This window comes from Muscardinus avellanarius (assembly GCF_963383645.1).
Source record: "Muscardinus avellanarius genome assembly, chromosome: 1".
Classification (NCBI taxonomy): domain Eukaryota; kingdom Metazoa; phylum Chordata; class Mammalia; order Rodentia; family Gliridae; genus Muscardinus; species Muscardinus avellanarius.
In genome coordinates this window covers 59905956-59921648 of record NC_137786.1, presented here as the reverse complement: position 1 = coordinate 59921648, position 15693 = coordinate 59905956, and the positions used below count along the sequence as shown (strand labels likewise).

Genomic DNA, 15693 nt, shown 5'->3' with positions numbered 1-15693 from the left:
ATTGAACCAGCCTTGCATCCCTGGGATGAACCCTACCTGGTCATGGTGAATGATTTTCTTGATGTGGTTTTGAATGCGTGTTGCTAGTATTTTGTTTAATAGTTTTGCATCCAAGTTCATCAGAGATATAGGCCTGTAGTTTTCCTTCCTTGAACTGTCTTTATTCGGTTTGGGTATTAGTGTGATGTTGGCTTCATAGAATGTATTTGGGAGAGTCCCAGTTTTTTCTATTTCCCGAAATAGTTTGAGTAGTATTGGGATTAGTTCTCCTATAAAGGTTTTATAGAATTCACTTGGGAAACCATCTGGTCCTGGGCTTTCTTTGATGGTAAGCTCTTTATTGCTATTTCAATCTCTTTGATTGTTATTGGTTGGTTTAAGTGTTCTATATCTTCTTGACTCAGTTTAGGAAGGTTGTATTTATCTAGGAAGTTGTCGATTTCCTCCAGATTTTCCATTTTGTTGGAGTATAGTTTTTCAAAGTAGTTTCTGATAATCCTCTGGATTTCTACGCTGTCAGTAGTAATGTCTCCTTTTTCATCCCTTATCTTCATAATTTGGGTTGATTCTCTCTTTTTTTTAGTTAGGTTGGCTAGTGGTTTATCAATCTTGTTAATTTTTTCAAGAAACCAGCTTTTGGTTTTGTTGATTTTCTGTATTGTTTTTTTTATTCTCTATTTCGTTAATTTTGCTCTAATTTTAATAATTTCCCGTCTTCTGCTGGCTTTGGGGTTCAATTGTTCCTGCTTTTCAAGGGCTTTGAGGTGTGTCATAAGGCTATTTATTTGAAGATTTTCTGTTTTTCTTATGTGAGCACTCAGTGCTATAAATTTTCCTCTTAATACTGCCTTCAAAGTGTCCCAGAGGTTTTGATGTGTTGTTTCTTTATTTTCATTTGTTTCTAGAAATTTCTTGATTTCACCTCTTACATCTTCTATGAGCCATTCTTCATTCAGAAGTGTGGTGTTCAGTCTCCACATGTTTATGTTGTTTCTCTGGGTCTTCTTATAGTTGATTTCTAGTTTCATTCCATTATGGTCTGAAATGACACAGGGAAGTATGTAACATTTTTTAAATTTGCTAGTGCTCATTTTGTGTCCCAGGATGTGATCTATTTTGGAGAAGGTTCCATGAACAGCTGAGAAAAATGTAAACTCTGCTGTAGTTGGGTGAAATATTCTATATGTGTCCAAAAGGTCCATTTGGTTAATGGTGTTCTTTAGTTCTGAGACATCTTTACTGACCCTTTGTCTGGAAGATCGGTCTAGTATTGTGAGAGGTGTGTTGAAGTCTCCCAGTATTATTGTGTTGGGATTTATGTGTGGCTTCATGTCACAAAGAGTTTGATTTATGAAAGTAGCTGCCCCTATGTTTGGGGCATAGATGTTGATTATTGTTATTTCCTCTTGCTGGACTATTCCTTTTACCAGTAAAATGTGACCTTCTTTGTCTCTTCTAATAAGTTTGGGTTTGAAGTCTAACTTGTCTGATATCATAGTTGCTACTCCTGCTTGTCTTCGAGTACCATTAGCATGGATTACCTTGCTCCAGCCCTTTACCTTGAGTTTGTTCCTATCTTTACTTGTGAGGTGTGTTTCTTGTAAGCAGCAGATGGATGGATTCTGGCTTTTAATCCATTTTGCCACTTTATGTCTTTTTATTGGGGAGTTGAGGCCGTTTACATTCAGTGTGATTATAGAGAGATAATTTTTAATTCCCAACATGTTAAGATCTTATTTCTGTTTGAGATACTTTTTATTCTTCTTTGCTTAGTTGTCTGCTGGATGGGAATTCTTGTTTCTTTGGTTCTGGCGTGAATTACCCATTTCCTCTTTGCAGTTAATCTCCTTGAGTATTTTCTCTAGCGCTGGTTTTGAAGACATAAATTCCTTCAGTTGCTGTTTGTCATGGAAGCTTCTTATTTCCCCATCTAATTTGATGGATAGTTTTGCTGGGTAGGAAATTTTTGGCTGGAAGTTGTTTTCTTTCAGAGTTTGGAATATGTTACTCCAAGCCCTTCTGGCTTTCATAACTTGGTTTGGGAAGTCTGGAGTGATTCTAATTGGTTTGCCTCTGTATGTCACATGGCCTTTTGTTTTTGTTGCCTTTAAGATTCTCTCCTTGGCTTCCACATTAGTCATTTTGACAATTATGTGGCGTGGGGATCCTCTTCTCTGATCCTGTCTAAAGGGAGTTCTATAAGTTTCCTGAACCTGTGTATCGACCTCTTGCTCTATGTTTGGAAAATTTTCTGCTATTACTTCCTTGAAGAGATTGTTGATCCCTTTGGTTTCATCTTCTTTTCCCTCCTCTATTCCAATTATTCTTAGGTTAGCTCTCTTGAAATGGGCCCATATTTCTTCAATGTCAGATTCCTGCTGTCGGGTTTTTTTTTCTAAATTAGAAACTATGCGTTCATTTTTAGAATGATCATCTTCAAGAAGCGAGATTCTATTCTCCATGTGGTCTAATCTGTTGTTTATACTTTGAATTGAGGCCTTTACTTCATTAATTGCATCCTTTATCTCTTTTTGACTCTCTCTAAATTCTTTTCGAAAGTCCTCTATTATTTCTGAAGTTATTTTCCTAATTTGATTTTCTAGAGATCTTTGGATTTCTGTGTTATCAGATTCTGATGTGGTGTTGTTGGCATTCACTGCTCCATTGTTATTTCTCTTTCCCATGATTTTGGAAGTTTGTGCCTTCTCTGGGTTCTTCCCTGAGTCACTACGAGTTCACTTAAGATGCTCTGGATCTCTAGTCTATGGTATCTCAGTTACCACTACTCCTTTACTGTGTTGTATCACAAAGTCTCAGACCCAGGGAGTCAATCAAGGCTGCTTAGACCGTGGGGGGTGCCAAGTTGGGCGTTCTCCAGTGGGGAGTTGTGACTATGGTATAATATCTCTGCCACTGCCACTCCCCCACTGGGCTGCACTGCTAAAATCTCCGACCCAGGGAGACTATCTGCGCAAGTCCCTGGGAGTGCAGTACTGGGATTTCTCCCCTAGGGGCCGCAATTTGACTCACGGTTGTTGAGTGCGCTGATGGAGCTGTAGTGAACTCGGTGGCTTCGCTGCTGCCGCCACTGGCAATATGGCACCACTGCCACGCCCTCGGCCGTGATGCGGCGTATTTCTTCTCTGGTTTTGAACTCTGCTCTGAGTCCTTGCCAGTTGTGCTGCGACCAGCCCTTGGGAGCTTTAGATGTTCCCTGCACCAACAAAACTGCTGACTGCCGCCCGGCTGTTCAGCACCTGCTCACCTCGGCTTGCTGTCCACCCCTCCTCTCAGGCGCCTGGTGGCTGGTTGAGTGGGTTGGTCTAGGGCCGTCCGGTGAACTCGCCGCTGCCGCCAGCAGTAAGACGCTGCTTCTGCATCCTAGGCCGCGAGGCCAGAATATCTCCTCTCTGGATTTGAGCTCTGTTTTGAGTCTCCCTCCTCTCTGGAACCTGGTGTTGCTAGGGGAGATGTAGGCCGCGCCGCTCCGGCCGCTCTGCGCCGCGGCTCTGGCTGCTCCGCACCACGGTTCTGGCCGCTCCGCCTGCTCCGGCCGCTCTGCACCGCGGCTCTGGCTGCTCTGCACCGTGGGTCTGGCCACTCCGGCTGCTCCGGCTGTTCAGCGACGCGGCTCTGGCTGCTCTGGCTGTTCTGGCCGCTCCGTTCCAGCTGCTCTGGCCGCTCCGCTCAGCTGTTCTGGCCACTCTGCTCCGGCTGCTCCGGCCGCTCCACCCCGCGCCTCCGGCCACTCCGCGCCGCCACTCCAGCCAATCCGCGCTGCAGCTCTGACTGCTCTGGCTGTTCTCTCCTTTTTTCATTCTCCTCCTTTGATTGGGTTTTCCTTTCTTTTTCTTGGATTACATAATAGTCTTGGTATCTTGTGTAGATTTTTTTTTTATGTTTGTCTGCTCCTTCCATTACCCCTCTTACAAACTTCCCCACACTAACCTATATACTCTTCTCCCCCAAAACTTTTCCCCATAATATACCTCCTTATTGAATACTCAAAGTATTTCATATCTCCTTACTTCCTCTACTAACGACAAGAGTCCTACTAGTTAACTCTCTTTCATTCTCAGCAAGATATTACCTTGTAATACTTAAAGTCTTTCTCAACCTAAGCATATCCTCTACCTAATCCAACTCCTTTACCCATCACCCCAGCTCCTCCCACATCACCCACCCTCAACACTGGAAAAGCTCTGCTGACTTACCAATACCCCTAAACTCTTAATATTAAGATTAGACTAAGCATAATACTCACAAACGATGGGTAGAAATCAGAAAAAGAGGACAGAGAACGCTATAAATATGAGAACCAGGAATTATGAAGAGACAGCAGAAATCACGAATACTGACCTACTAGAAATGCAAGAAGGGGAGTTCAGAATCTTGATGTACAATATGATGAAAGGATTTAAAACAAGTCTAGAGGAGGTGAAAGGTGAGTTAGAAACACTAAAAAAGAATCAGAAAGAGGTCTGGAATGAAATGAAAGAGGCAATAAGTGAAATGAAGACAGCAATAGAAAGAAATTCTGGAAGATTAGATGAAATGGAAAACAGAATGTCAATATTAGAAGACAGTACATCCCAAACCGAAAACACAGTCAGCAATATACATAAATCTTTACAGCAATAAAACCTTAACATGCAGCAAATATGGGATAATATGAAGCGTCCTAATTTACAGATAATAGGCATTGAAGAAGGGATAGAGGTACAGACCAAGGGCATCTGTAATATCTTCAAGGAAATAATCTCAGAGAATTTTCCAAATATGGAAAGAGACTTGGACCATCATGTCCAGGAGGCATACAGAACTCCACTGAGACAGGACCAAAGAAAGACCACTCCATGCCACATAATAACCAAAATGACCAATATAGAGGCCAAGGAAGGAATCTTAAAAGCAGTGAGAACAAAAGAATGGGTGACATATAGAGGAAAAACAATAAGAATCACCCCAGACTATACAACCCAGGTCATGAATGCTAGGAGAGACTGGTACGACATGATTCAGACACTGGAAGAAAATAACTTCCAACCCAAACTAATCTATCCAGCAAAACGACTATTCAAGATCAATGGTGCAACCAAAGTCTTTCAGGATAAACAGAATCTCAAAAAATTCATGAATTCAAAGCCAACACTAGAGAAAATTCTTAAAGAAATAAACCATAAGGAAGAAAAAAGAAGCATACTTCAGAATAAGAGAAGAGAGGAAGTTAATAAGTGGGCCATTTAGGTAAAGAAGAAAGATCAAACCACCCAAGAGTAGACAGAACACAAAATGGCAGAAAACAAAAATCATATTTCAATAATATCTCTTAATGTCAAAGGACTTAACTCACCAATCAAAAGATATAGACTGGCAATATGGATTAGGAAACATAATCCAAATATATGCTGTCTGCAAGAAACTCACCTCACAGCCAAAGACATTCACAGACTGAAAGTAAAAGGATGGAAAAAGATATACCATGCCAACGGTGACCACAAAAGAGCAGGGATAGCAACCCTGATATCCAACAAAACAGACTTTAAACTAAAACACATCAAAAGAGACAAATCAGGGCACTTCCTTTTATTAAAAGGAACAATACACCAAGAAGATATAATGATAGTAAATATTTATGCCCCAAATGTGGGTGCAACCACATTTGTAAAACAAACCCTTCTGGACATAAGATCCCAAGTAGACCCAAATACAATAATTATGGGAGACTTTAATACGCCTCTCACACCACTGGATCGATCTTCAAGGCAAAAGATGAGTAAAGATACTTTAGAACCAAAGGAAACCATAAACCAAATAGACCTAATAGACATTTTCAGATTATTTCAAACAGGAACTACAGAATACACATTCTTCTCAGCAGCCCATGGAACCTTCTCCAAAATAGACCACATCCTGGGACACAAAGAAAATACCAGCAAATTCAAAAAATGTAATATAATTTCTTGCATCTTTTCAGACCACAACGGAATAAAAGTAGAAATCAACAACAGGAAACTCGAAAGAAAGTATTCAAATTCATGGAGAATGAATGATACACTATTGAATGATGAGTGGGTAAGAGCAGAAATTAAGGAAGAAATAAAGAAATTTATGGAAACAAACGAAAACAGAGATACAACCTCCCAAATCTATGGGACACCATGAAGGCAGTATTAAGAGGAAAGTTTATTGCATTGAGTGCCCACATAAGAAGGACAGAGAACCACCAAGTAAAGAACCTAATGACACAACTCAAGGACCTAGAAATTCTGCAGCAGTCTATTTCCAAAGCCAGCAGAAGGCAAGAAATCATTAAAATTAGAGCAGAAATAAATGAAATAGAGAACAAAAAAACAATTCAAAGAATCAATAAAACAAAAAGTTGGTTCTTTGAAAAGATTAATAGAATTGATAAACCCCTGGCCAACCTAACCAAAAGAAAAAGAGAATCAACTCAAATTATCAAAATTAGAAATGAAAAAGGAGATATCACCACAGATAGTGAAGAAATTCAAAAGATTATCAGAAACTACTTAAAAAATTTATACTCCAATAGACTTGAAAACCTGGAAGAAATTGATAGATTTCTAAGCACAGTTAACCTTCTTACACTCAGCCAAAAGGACATAGCAAGCCTAAACCAACCAATAACAACCAAAGAAATAGAAATGGCAATAAAAATTCTTCCACCAAAGAAAAGCCCAGGCCCAGATGGGTTTCTAGCTGAATTCTACAAAACCTTCAGTGAACAACTTATACCAATACTTCATAACTTGTTCCGGGAAACTGAAAGAGATGGAACTCTCCCAAATTCCTTCTATGAGGCCAGTATCACATTAATCCCCAAACCAAATAAAGATACCTCAAGAAAGGAAAACTACAGACCAATATCCTTAATGAACATAGATGCAAAAATTCTAGCTCTACACATTCAAAACTATATCAAGAGAATAATACATCATGACCAAGTCGGTTTCATCCCAGAAAAAACAAGGCTGGTTCAACATACGCAAATCAATACATGCTATTCACCACATAAATAGAACCAAGAACAAAAACCACATCATCATAGCAATAGATGCTGAGAAAGCATTCGACAAAATCCAACACCCATTTATGTTAAAAACACTGCCAAAAATTGGGATAGAAGGAAAGTACTTCAACATCATTAAGGCAATATACTGTAAACCCAAAGCCAACATTATATTGAATGGGGAAAAACCGCAAGAATTTCCTCTAAAGTCAGGAACAAGACAAGGATGCCCACTATCACCACTCCTTTTCAATATAGTCCTTGCGACTCTTGCTGTAGCAATAAGACAAGAGAAGGAAATCAAAGTAATTCACATAGGAAGAGAGGAATTAAAATTATCCTTATTCATAGATGACATGATCCTTTATCTGGAAGACCCAAAGAACTCAACCAAAAGACTTCTGGAGCTGATTGACAAATTCAGCAAAGTCGCAGATACAAAATCAACCTAAAGAAATCAGTGGCTTTTCTTTATGCCAACAACGAATCCACAATAAAAGAAACAAAGAAAACAATTCCATTCACTATAACTTCAAAACCAATAAGATACCTAGGAATAAACCTAACCCAAGACGTAAAAGACCTCTAAAACAAAAACTATAAAACATTAAAGAAAGAAATTGAAGAAGACCTTGGAAGATGGAAAGATCTCCTGTGCTCATGGATAGGCAGAATAAATATCATCAAAATGGCCATTCTGCCAAAACCGATCTATAGATTCAATGCAATTCCCATTAAAATACCAGCGACATTCTTCAGAGACCTAGAAAAATCAATCATGAACTTCATATGGAGAAAGAAAAGACCTAGAATAGCCAAAGCAATTCTCAACAATAAGAAACATGCAGGAGGCATTACAATCCCAGACTTCAAACTACACTATAGAGCAATAGTAGTAAAAACAGCATGGTACTGGCACAATAACAGATATACTGACCAGTGGATTAGAGTAGAAGATACAGAAACAAACCCACACATCTTTAGTCAATTAATCTTTGACAAAGGGGCCAAACACATACGCTGGAGAAGACAGCCTTTTCAACAAGTGGTGCTGGGAGAACTGGCTAACCATTTGTAAAAAGATGAATCTAAAACCCCTATATCTCACCAAACACAGGAATCAACTCAAGATGGATCAAAGACTTAGAAATTAGACCTGAGACTGTGAAGTTAGTAGAGGAGAGCATAAGTTCAACACTACAACATATTGGCACAGGCAGTAACTTTCTCAACAAAACCTCCAAAGCTCAGGAAATTAAAGCAAGAATAAACATGTGGGATAGCATCAAACTAAAAAGTTTCTTCTCATCAAAGGAAACTATCAATAACCTAAAGAGGAAGCCTACAGAATGGGAAAAGATCTTTACCAGCCACCATTCTGATAGGGGGCTAATATCCAGAATATACAAAGAGCTCAAAAGACTCTACACTAGCAAAACAAACAACCCAATCAAGAAATGGGCAAATGAACTAAATAGACACTTCACAAAATAAGAGATACAAAGGGCCAATAGATACATGAAAAGATGTTCTTCATCACTGGCCATCAGGGAGATGCAAATCAAAACTACACTGAGATTCCATCTAACCCCAGTCAGAGTAGCAAGCATAAAGAAATCAAACAACAACAAATGCTGGCGAGGATGTGGGGAAAGAGGAACTCTTTTATACTGTTGGTGGGAATGCAAACTAGTTCAACCACTATGGAGATCTGTGTGGAGATTCCTAAGAAAGGTGGGAATAGATCCACCATATGATCCAGCTATACCACTCCTGGGTATCTTTCCAAAGGGGTTGAATTCAGAGAAATACAGCCACATATGCATACCTATGTTCATAGCAGCACAATTTGTAATAGCCAAAATATGGAACCAATCCAGATCTCTATCAACAGATGAATGGATAACAAAACTTTGGGAAATACACACAATGGAATTCTATTCAGCCATAAAGAAGAACAAAATTATATCATTTGCAAGAAGATGGAAAGCCCTGGAGAACATTATGTTAAGTGAGATCAGCCAAGCACAGAAGGAGAAGGTACATATGTTTCCTCTAATATGCCCAAACTAGGAAACACAGAGGATACCAGTGGGACTCCAGAAAATGGAGGGGAAATATCAGCAAAGTTTGAATGGAAAGATAGGAGAGGAGGAAGGCTGATCTTGATTAATGAGGGTCTACATCTGAACATGTGTAAAATTATGAATACGACATGGTTAACCTGGACAACTATTGGTGGGAGGGGGTAAGGGAAAACGGGGGCGGGGGAGAGAGGGCACCAAATATAGTTTAAATGTATACTATTTATGTTCAAAAAATTGTTAAAAAAAGTATTAATGTAAAAAACAAAAATGAAAAAAAAGTTTTAGAGCTATAAAAAAATACACACACACACACACACACATATAATAAAAAACAGGACTGGGGGTGTAGCTCGGAGGTAGAATGCCCTGGGTTCCATCCCCCCAGTGCTACAAAAGAAAGAAAGAAAGAAAGAAAGAAAGAAAGAAAGAAAGAAAGAAAGAAAGAAAGAAAGGTAAAAAAAAAGAGCTGGGGAGCTATCACTTTGCACCCATTAGGAGAGCATTAGCAAGAAAACTTTAAGGATTGTTGAGAAAGTGGAGAAACTGAACCCTTGTGCATTGCTGCTGGGAATGTAAAATGGAATTGCCATTGCAAAAGATGGTATGGCAGTTCTTGAAAAGATTAAAAATAGAGTTCCAATATAATTGAGCAATTTCACCAAAGAATTGAGAGGAAGGCTGTAAGAAAATACTTGCATACCTATGTTGATAGCCACAGTAATTACAAGAAATAAAAGGTAGAGGCAACCCATGTAGAAAGGTGGTTTTAGGGCCTAGGAGAGGAGGGTCTGGGAAGTTATTTAATTGGTATGGTTTCAGTTTGGGAAAAGGTTCTAGAGATGGTTGCACAATGATATCAGTATACTCAAGTGTCATTGTACACTTAAAATGATTAAAATGGAAATTTTATGTTATATATTTTATAATAAAATGTTAAAATATTGTGAACTTGGGTACTTTTCCACATATCTATTATAGAATCAAACTTGAAACCAATTCCAAGTCAAGAGATTATTTTCCCCAGGAATCTTTTGTTTCTAATTTGAAATTCTATTCTTTAAAAATGCTTTAAAACATACACAAAAATAGAGAGGGTAATATAAAGAGAAATTCCTAATTTTTTTTTTACCCAAGATTAACAGCTCAACATATAATAAAAACTTTCTGTGAGTGATTAGACCACTGCCTTAATTAGTGAATACCATTTGTATTTACCCATCTGATTCCAATGGTCAAAATTCAACTATGAACTTCGTATATTGGTGAACTGCACCCCACTGGCAAAGGCTTGGAAAACCCGCCTATTATAAGCCTTGCAAACTAGCATTATTGTACAAACCAGTGGTTGGCAAACTTTTTCTGTAAATAGCCAGTTAGTAATTACAGTTGTTTTGAGAAATGCATTGTTAAGTGATTTCAATAGTAGATATAGCTGTTCTGAGGGATACATTGTTAGACAATTTCGTCACTGTGCGAATACTAAAGTGTGCTTGCACACACCTAGATGCTGTAGCACAGTACACAGTACATCAGGAGGCTATCTGGTATAGCCAATTGCTTCTGGGCTACAACCCTGTACAGCATGTTACTGAACAATAGGGGCAATTGTGATGCAATGGTAGATATCTGTATTTCTAAATATAGCTAAACATAAAAGGTACAGTAAAGATATTAGGTGATGGGATGTTTTTTCAGTTCTATTATAATCTTAGGGGATCATTGCATCATATGTGGTCTGTCATTGACAAAGTGTCATTATGCAGGGTGTGACTGTATTTCTGTATTTTAGGCTTTGTGATCAGTGTGTGTGTGTGTGTGTGTGTGTGTGTGTTTAACATCCCTATTAAAATGTAAAAGCTTTTCTTAAAGCCAGGCGTGGTGGCGCACGCTTGTGATCCCCACGCTTGGGAGGCTGAGACAGGAGGATCACCTAGGTTCAAAGCCAGCCTCAGCTACTTAGTGAGGCTCTCAGCAACTTAAGTGAGATCCTGTTTCCAAATAAAATATAAAATGGGTCTGGGAGTATAGCCCGGAGGTAGAAAGCCTCTGGGTTCCACCTCCAGTACCACCAAATTAAAAAAAAAAAAAAAAAGCTTTTCTCAGCTTGTGGATCCATAAAACATGGCCATTATTTTTAGCCAGATTTGGTCCACAAGTATAATTTGCTGACCCTTGTTAGAACATCAGTTTTTTTCAGCCATCAAGCCATGGCTAATAGGCAGCTGTGGGCATCTGATTAAGATCAGCTAGCCAGGCATGGTGGCACACACTTGTAATCCCCACACTTGGGAGGCGGAGACAGGAGGATCACACAAGTTCGAAGCCAGCCTTGCTGGCATAAGAGACCCTGTTTCCAAGTAAAATACAAAAAATAGGTGTCTGGGAGTGTAGCCCAGAGGTAGAAGGGTTTCCAGGAACCCCAGTACCACCACCACCAAAAAAAAAAAAAAAAAAAAAAAAAAAATCAGCTAAACTTTAGGATAGCTAACAGCCTGTATCTCACTCAAATAATAGGAGTGGAGCTTGTCAGGTTTCTACATACATATTTCTGTGTGTGTGTGTGTGTGTGTGTGTGTGTGTGTGTGTGTGTGTGTGTTAGTGTTACTGGATATTGAACCAAGGGTCATCCTATCTCTGAGCTATACCCCCAGTTCTATTTTTTTTTTTAATTTTTGAAACAGGGGCTTACTAAGTTGTGGAGGACCTAAGTTGCTGAGGCTGGCCACAAACCTGTGATCCTTCTTAGCCTCCCAAGTACTGGGATTACAAGTGTGTACCACCATGTCTGACTCTATTTTTCTGAAACTCTCAAGGAAAATTTAGAAGTGGTAATGAAGAGGTCTTTCCCTTTTATTGACTCAGTTCTAACCCCAATATCTACATAAAATACACCATTTTTGTTTTTAGGAAAATTTATATGTTGTAATCAGGAAAAAGCTAAATTATTCTCATCCACTACAAATGTAAATTGTTGCAATCATGTTAGAAGACAGTCTGGCCACATTTAGTGAAGTTGAATATGGGCTGTCAATATCTAGCAGGTCCACTCTCAGCTAACTTGTTTTTTTGTTTTTTTGGTGGTACTGGGGTTCCTGGAAACCCTTCTACCTCCGGGCTACACTCCCAGACACCTATTTTTTATATTTTATTTAGAAACAGGGTCTCTTAAGCCAGTGAGGCTGACTTCAAACCTGCGCGATCCTCCTGTCTCTGCCTCCCAAGCACGGGGATTACAAGCGTGCACCACCACACCTGGCCACTCTCAGCTATTTTTCCTGGAGTCGTTTTTCTTTCTTTCTCCTTTCTTTTTCTTTTTCTTCTTTTCTTTTCTTTCTTCTTTCTGCACTAGGGAATTGAATCCAGGGCCGAGCTACACCTCAGCCCCATTTAATTTTTATTTTGAAACAGAGTTTCATTAGGTTGATGAGAGTCTCACACTTGCTGAGGCTGTCCTCAAACCTGTGATTCGTGTCTTAGCTTCCCAAGTACTGGGATTACAGGCATGGGCCACCATGCCCGGCTCTCTAGGATAATTCTTGTATGTAGCAGATCTCTAAAAGACTATTCATGGCACGCAGCCAAGTGTTCACAGCAGACTGTTAACCTGATAAAATCCCAGCTCGGCCACTTACACAGCTGTGTGGCCTCAGACAGGTTGCTTAGTTCTCTGTGCCCCATTTTTATGATTCATGGGATAAGGATAGTTATTATTATTGTCATTATTATTGTTGTTATTATTTCCATAGGGGATTGAACTGTATCAAAAAGGGCATTCTACTTCCAAGCTACACCCCATCCCTTTTAAATTTTTTTTTACTTTGAAATAGGGTTTTGCTAAGTTGTTGATGATCTTGAGCCTGTGATCCTCCTGTCTCAGCTTCCCATCTGGGATTACAGGAGTGTGAAACCATGCCCGGATAGGATAGTTATTAAATCCTTACAAGGTTGTTGTGGGAGCTAAGGAAGTTAATATATGTGGAGTGCCGGGCACAGACCAAGTGCTATATGCTTTAGCTATTGTTATAGCTCTCATTATAGCAGCATTATCCATAAGAGTACTAGATAAGAATCAACCTAAACCTCCATCAACAGAGGATAAATTGTGACTTTTTCATACTATGGAATCCTATATAGCATAGAAGTGCAAAGAACAAGTGAGAGCTACTTATATCAACAGGTACAAATCATAGAAACACAATGTTGGGAGAAAGATGCAGGCATGAAAGAACCTGTATAGTAGGATCCCATTTTGTAACATAAGCAAAAACTTACATCCATTCTTTAGAGACACATCATAGGTGGCAAAAGGACATAGGGGAACAATAGAGAGGGAAAGAAAACTCACCATAGGAAGACAGGAAGATGGGGTTGGGACATCTTTTGTGATCTGAGTAAAGTTCTTCCTAAATTGGGTGATAAGTTTGTGGGTGTCCTTATGTCATAAATGTTGAACCATTCATCTCAGTCAATATATCTTTTAGGTAACATTTACATGAACTGTAACTGAACTGGTTGAAATGCAGGAAATAAGAGAACAAAAAGTTAGCATGTTCTCATTACGGAGCTATGGCTGAATGGAGTTTGATCTAGAAAATAATTTTTGGTGAAAAATCCTAAAAATATTTGTCTTGTTAAATTCAAAGTCAGTATGGCTTGGTGGTCAAAATATAATTCTGATCAAATAATTCTGTACATGGTTAAAAATATCTTAAAGATACAATAAGCATTCAACTTATGTAATGAGCTTTATATCAATAGGAAAACAAAATTGCTGACTGGAGTCTGGGCAGGAAGTAGGTGTCAGGAAAATCTAAATTGTTAAATAGTTAACAAGTAAATAGGAAGAAAATAACTCACTTCTAGAGATAAAAGAAAAATAGGAAATAAGAGAAATGGGAAAATATCAGGAAATACCGCTGTTATAAAAAGAAGAGTGAATTCAATATCGAGGTGATTGGGTTTGATTTACTTTTCCCAAGATTGAGTCAGCTGGTTACATGAAGTTTAGGAGTGGACATATCTGTGGACTGCTTCGCTTCCAAAAGTCACTGCAGGCCTAGAAAGTTTCCTAGGCAACATCAAACAGACGGCCTTCTGGATATCTTCAGGCGTGAGTGTACAACGATTTCTGAAATACATCAGGTGGCGGGCTTCTGTAGCAATGCTTTCAAGGATGTCATTGATCAGGGTGTTTATGACGTCCATCGTTCCAGATGATATGCCCCTCTGGGGAACAACTTCCTTTAGGACCCTGTTTATGTAGCGTGAATAATTTCTGTGGCCAAAGTCTATCCTGGGATGCGATTTCTTGCCTGTCCTGGGATGTGATTTCTTGCTGGAGACTGGTCTTAGCTGTCCGTGGCAGTATCTGTACTTTTTGATGATGGATCCAGCCATGGTAGATGTTGTTCCCCTTGCCAGTTAATGCATGGAGAGGAGAAGGGCCTTAGACTGGGAGGAGTTCTCCCAGTCTTATAGTGGCATGTCATAGGGCTTCTCTCTGATTGGTGGATACTTTTCCTATGTCACAATTACCTAGCAACAGCACTGACTTGTTGGTAAGGGCAAATCTTGCTTTTCTAAGATAAAGGGAGTATGGTAGAAGGATTGAGGTCGACTTCAGGGCAGAAAAGAAGAGTGCTCATTTTTTCTACTTTGTTTCTTAGCAATTAGAAAGTATCTTAAACTGTATTCTGAGAATTGGACAAAACCTCATTAACTGGGAGGATACTGTAAGAAAAAAGAGAAAAAAAGTATCATAAGCCTTTTATGAAGGTCACTGTGTTTATAAATGAGTGTACAAATTCATTATATAAGCAAATGAATAATTAAGTAAACCATTATAAATCTCAAAACGATCATTTTATAAGAAAAATTCATATGGCTAATCTGGTTTTACCAACTGTGACCTTCATTTTAAAAAGAAAGCCTATTTTTTTCTAGATCCTAACTCCTCAGAGTATAAAGTTTATACAGCTAAAAAATAACCCCAAAACTCCCCTGTTGTTTAAATTATGATACATAGTGTGTTCATTAACTTTTTATAACAATAGTAATATAATTCTTGCAAATTTCACAAGATTCACTGCCCAGTCTGCTTTTACTTGATAATATAGTTCTGTCATCACCCAAAGGATATTTGTAGGGTCATTAGTGTTGTGTTGGTATTCATGTTTAAAAAAATGCTTCATTTGCTTTATTAATCAAATTTATTCCCGATTAAAATAAAAACTGGAAGCCTGTCTCAGCTCCCTCTACATCTTCTTTGAAAAACAACTCATGAGTGTTTAAGTTATTCACAGTGACCACCACTATCAGTGCTCTATCCAACATCCTCCACTTTGTAGCCAAGGCAAACTGGGTTGATTGTGATTTCTGGGGTGCCATCTGTAATTCCACCCTTTTTTCCCATTGAAGTCTGCAATGAGGCAAGAATCATGTTATTATGGGATAACTTTGCACTGGCCCTCATTTCTGAAGATAGCAGACATCCTTTATAAATGTCCACACCACATTGCTGGTGATGCATCTTAACCAGTGCCTTACCATGCCAGGGCAGAGGCCACCAATCCC

The 15693-nt window shown here is 39.0% G+C and overlaps 1 protein-coding gene across 1 annotated transcript; it reads right to left on the bottom strand.

Moving 5' to 3' along the window:
* Positions 1 to 14124: 14124 nt before the first annotated feature.
* Positions 14125 to 14517, bottom strand: LOC308269252 (histone H2B subacrosomal variant-like; the record flags this gene model as incomplete). The annotated part of the gene is made up of 1 exon (XM_080704530.1): positions 14125 to 14517. The coding sequence occupies one exon, from the start codon at positions 14515 to 14517 to the stop codon at positions 14125 to 14127; it is 393 nt and encodes a 130-aa protein (XP_080560656.1).
* Positions 14518 to 15693: the final 1176 nt, after the last annotated feature.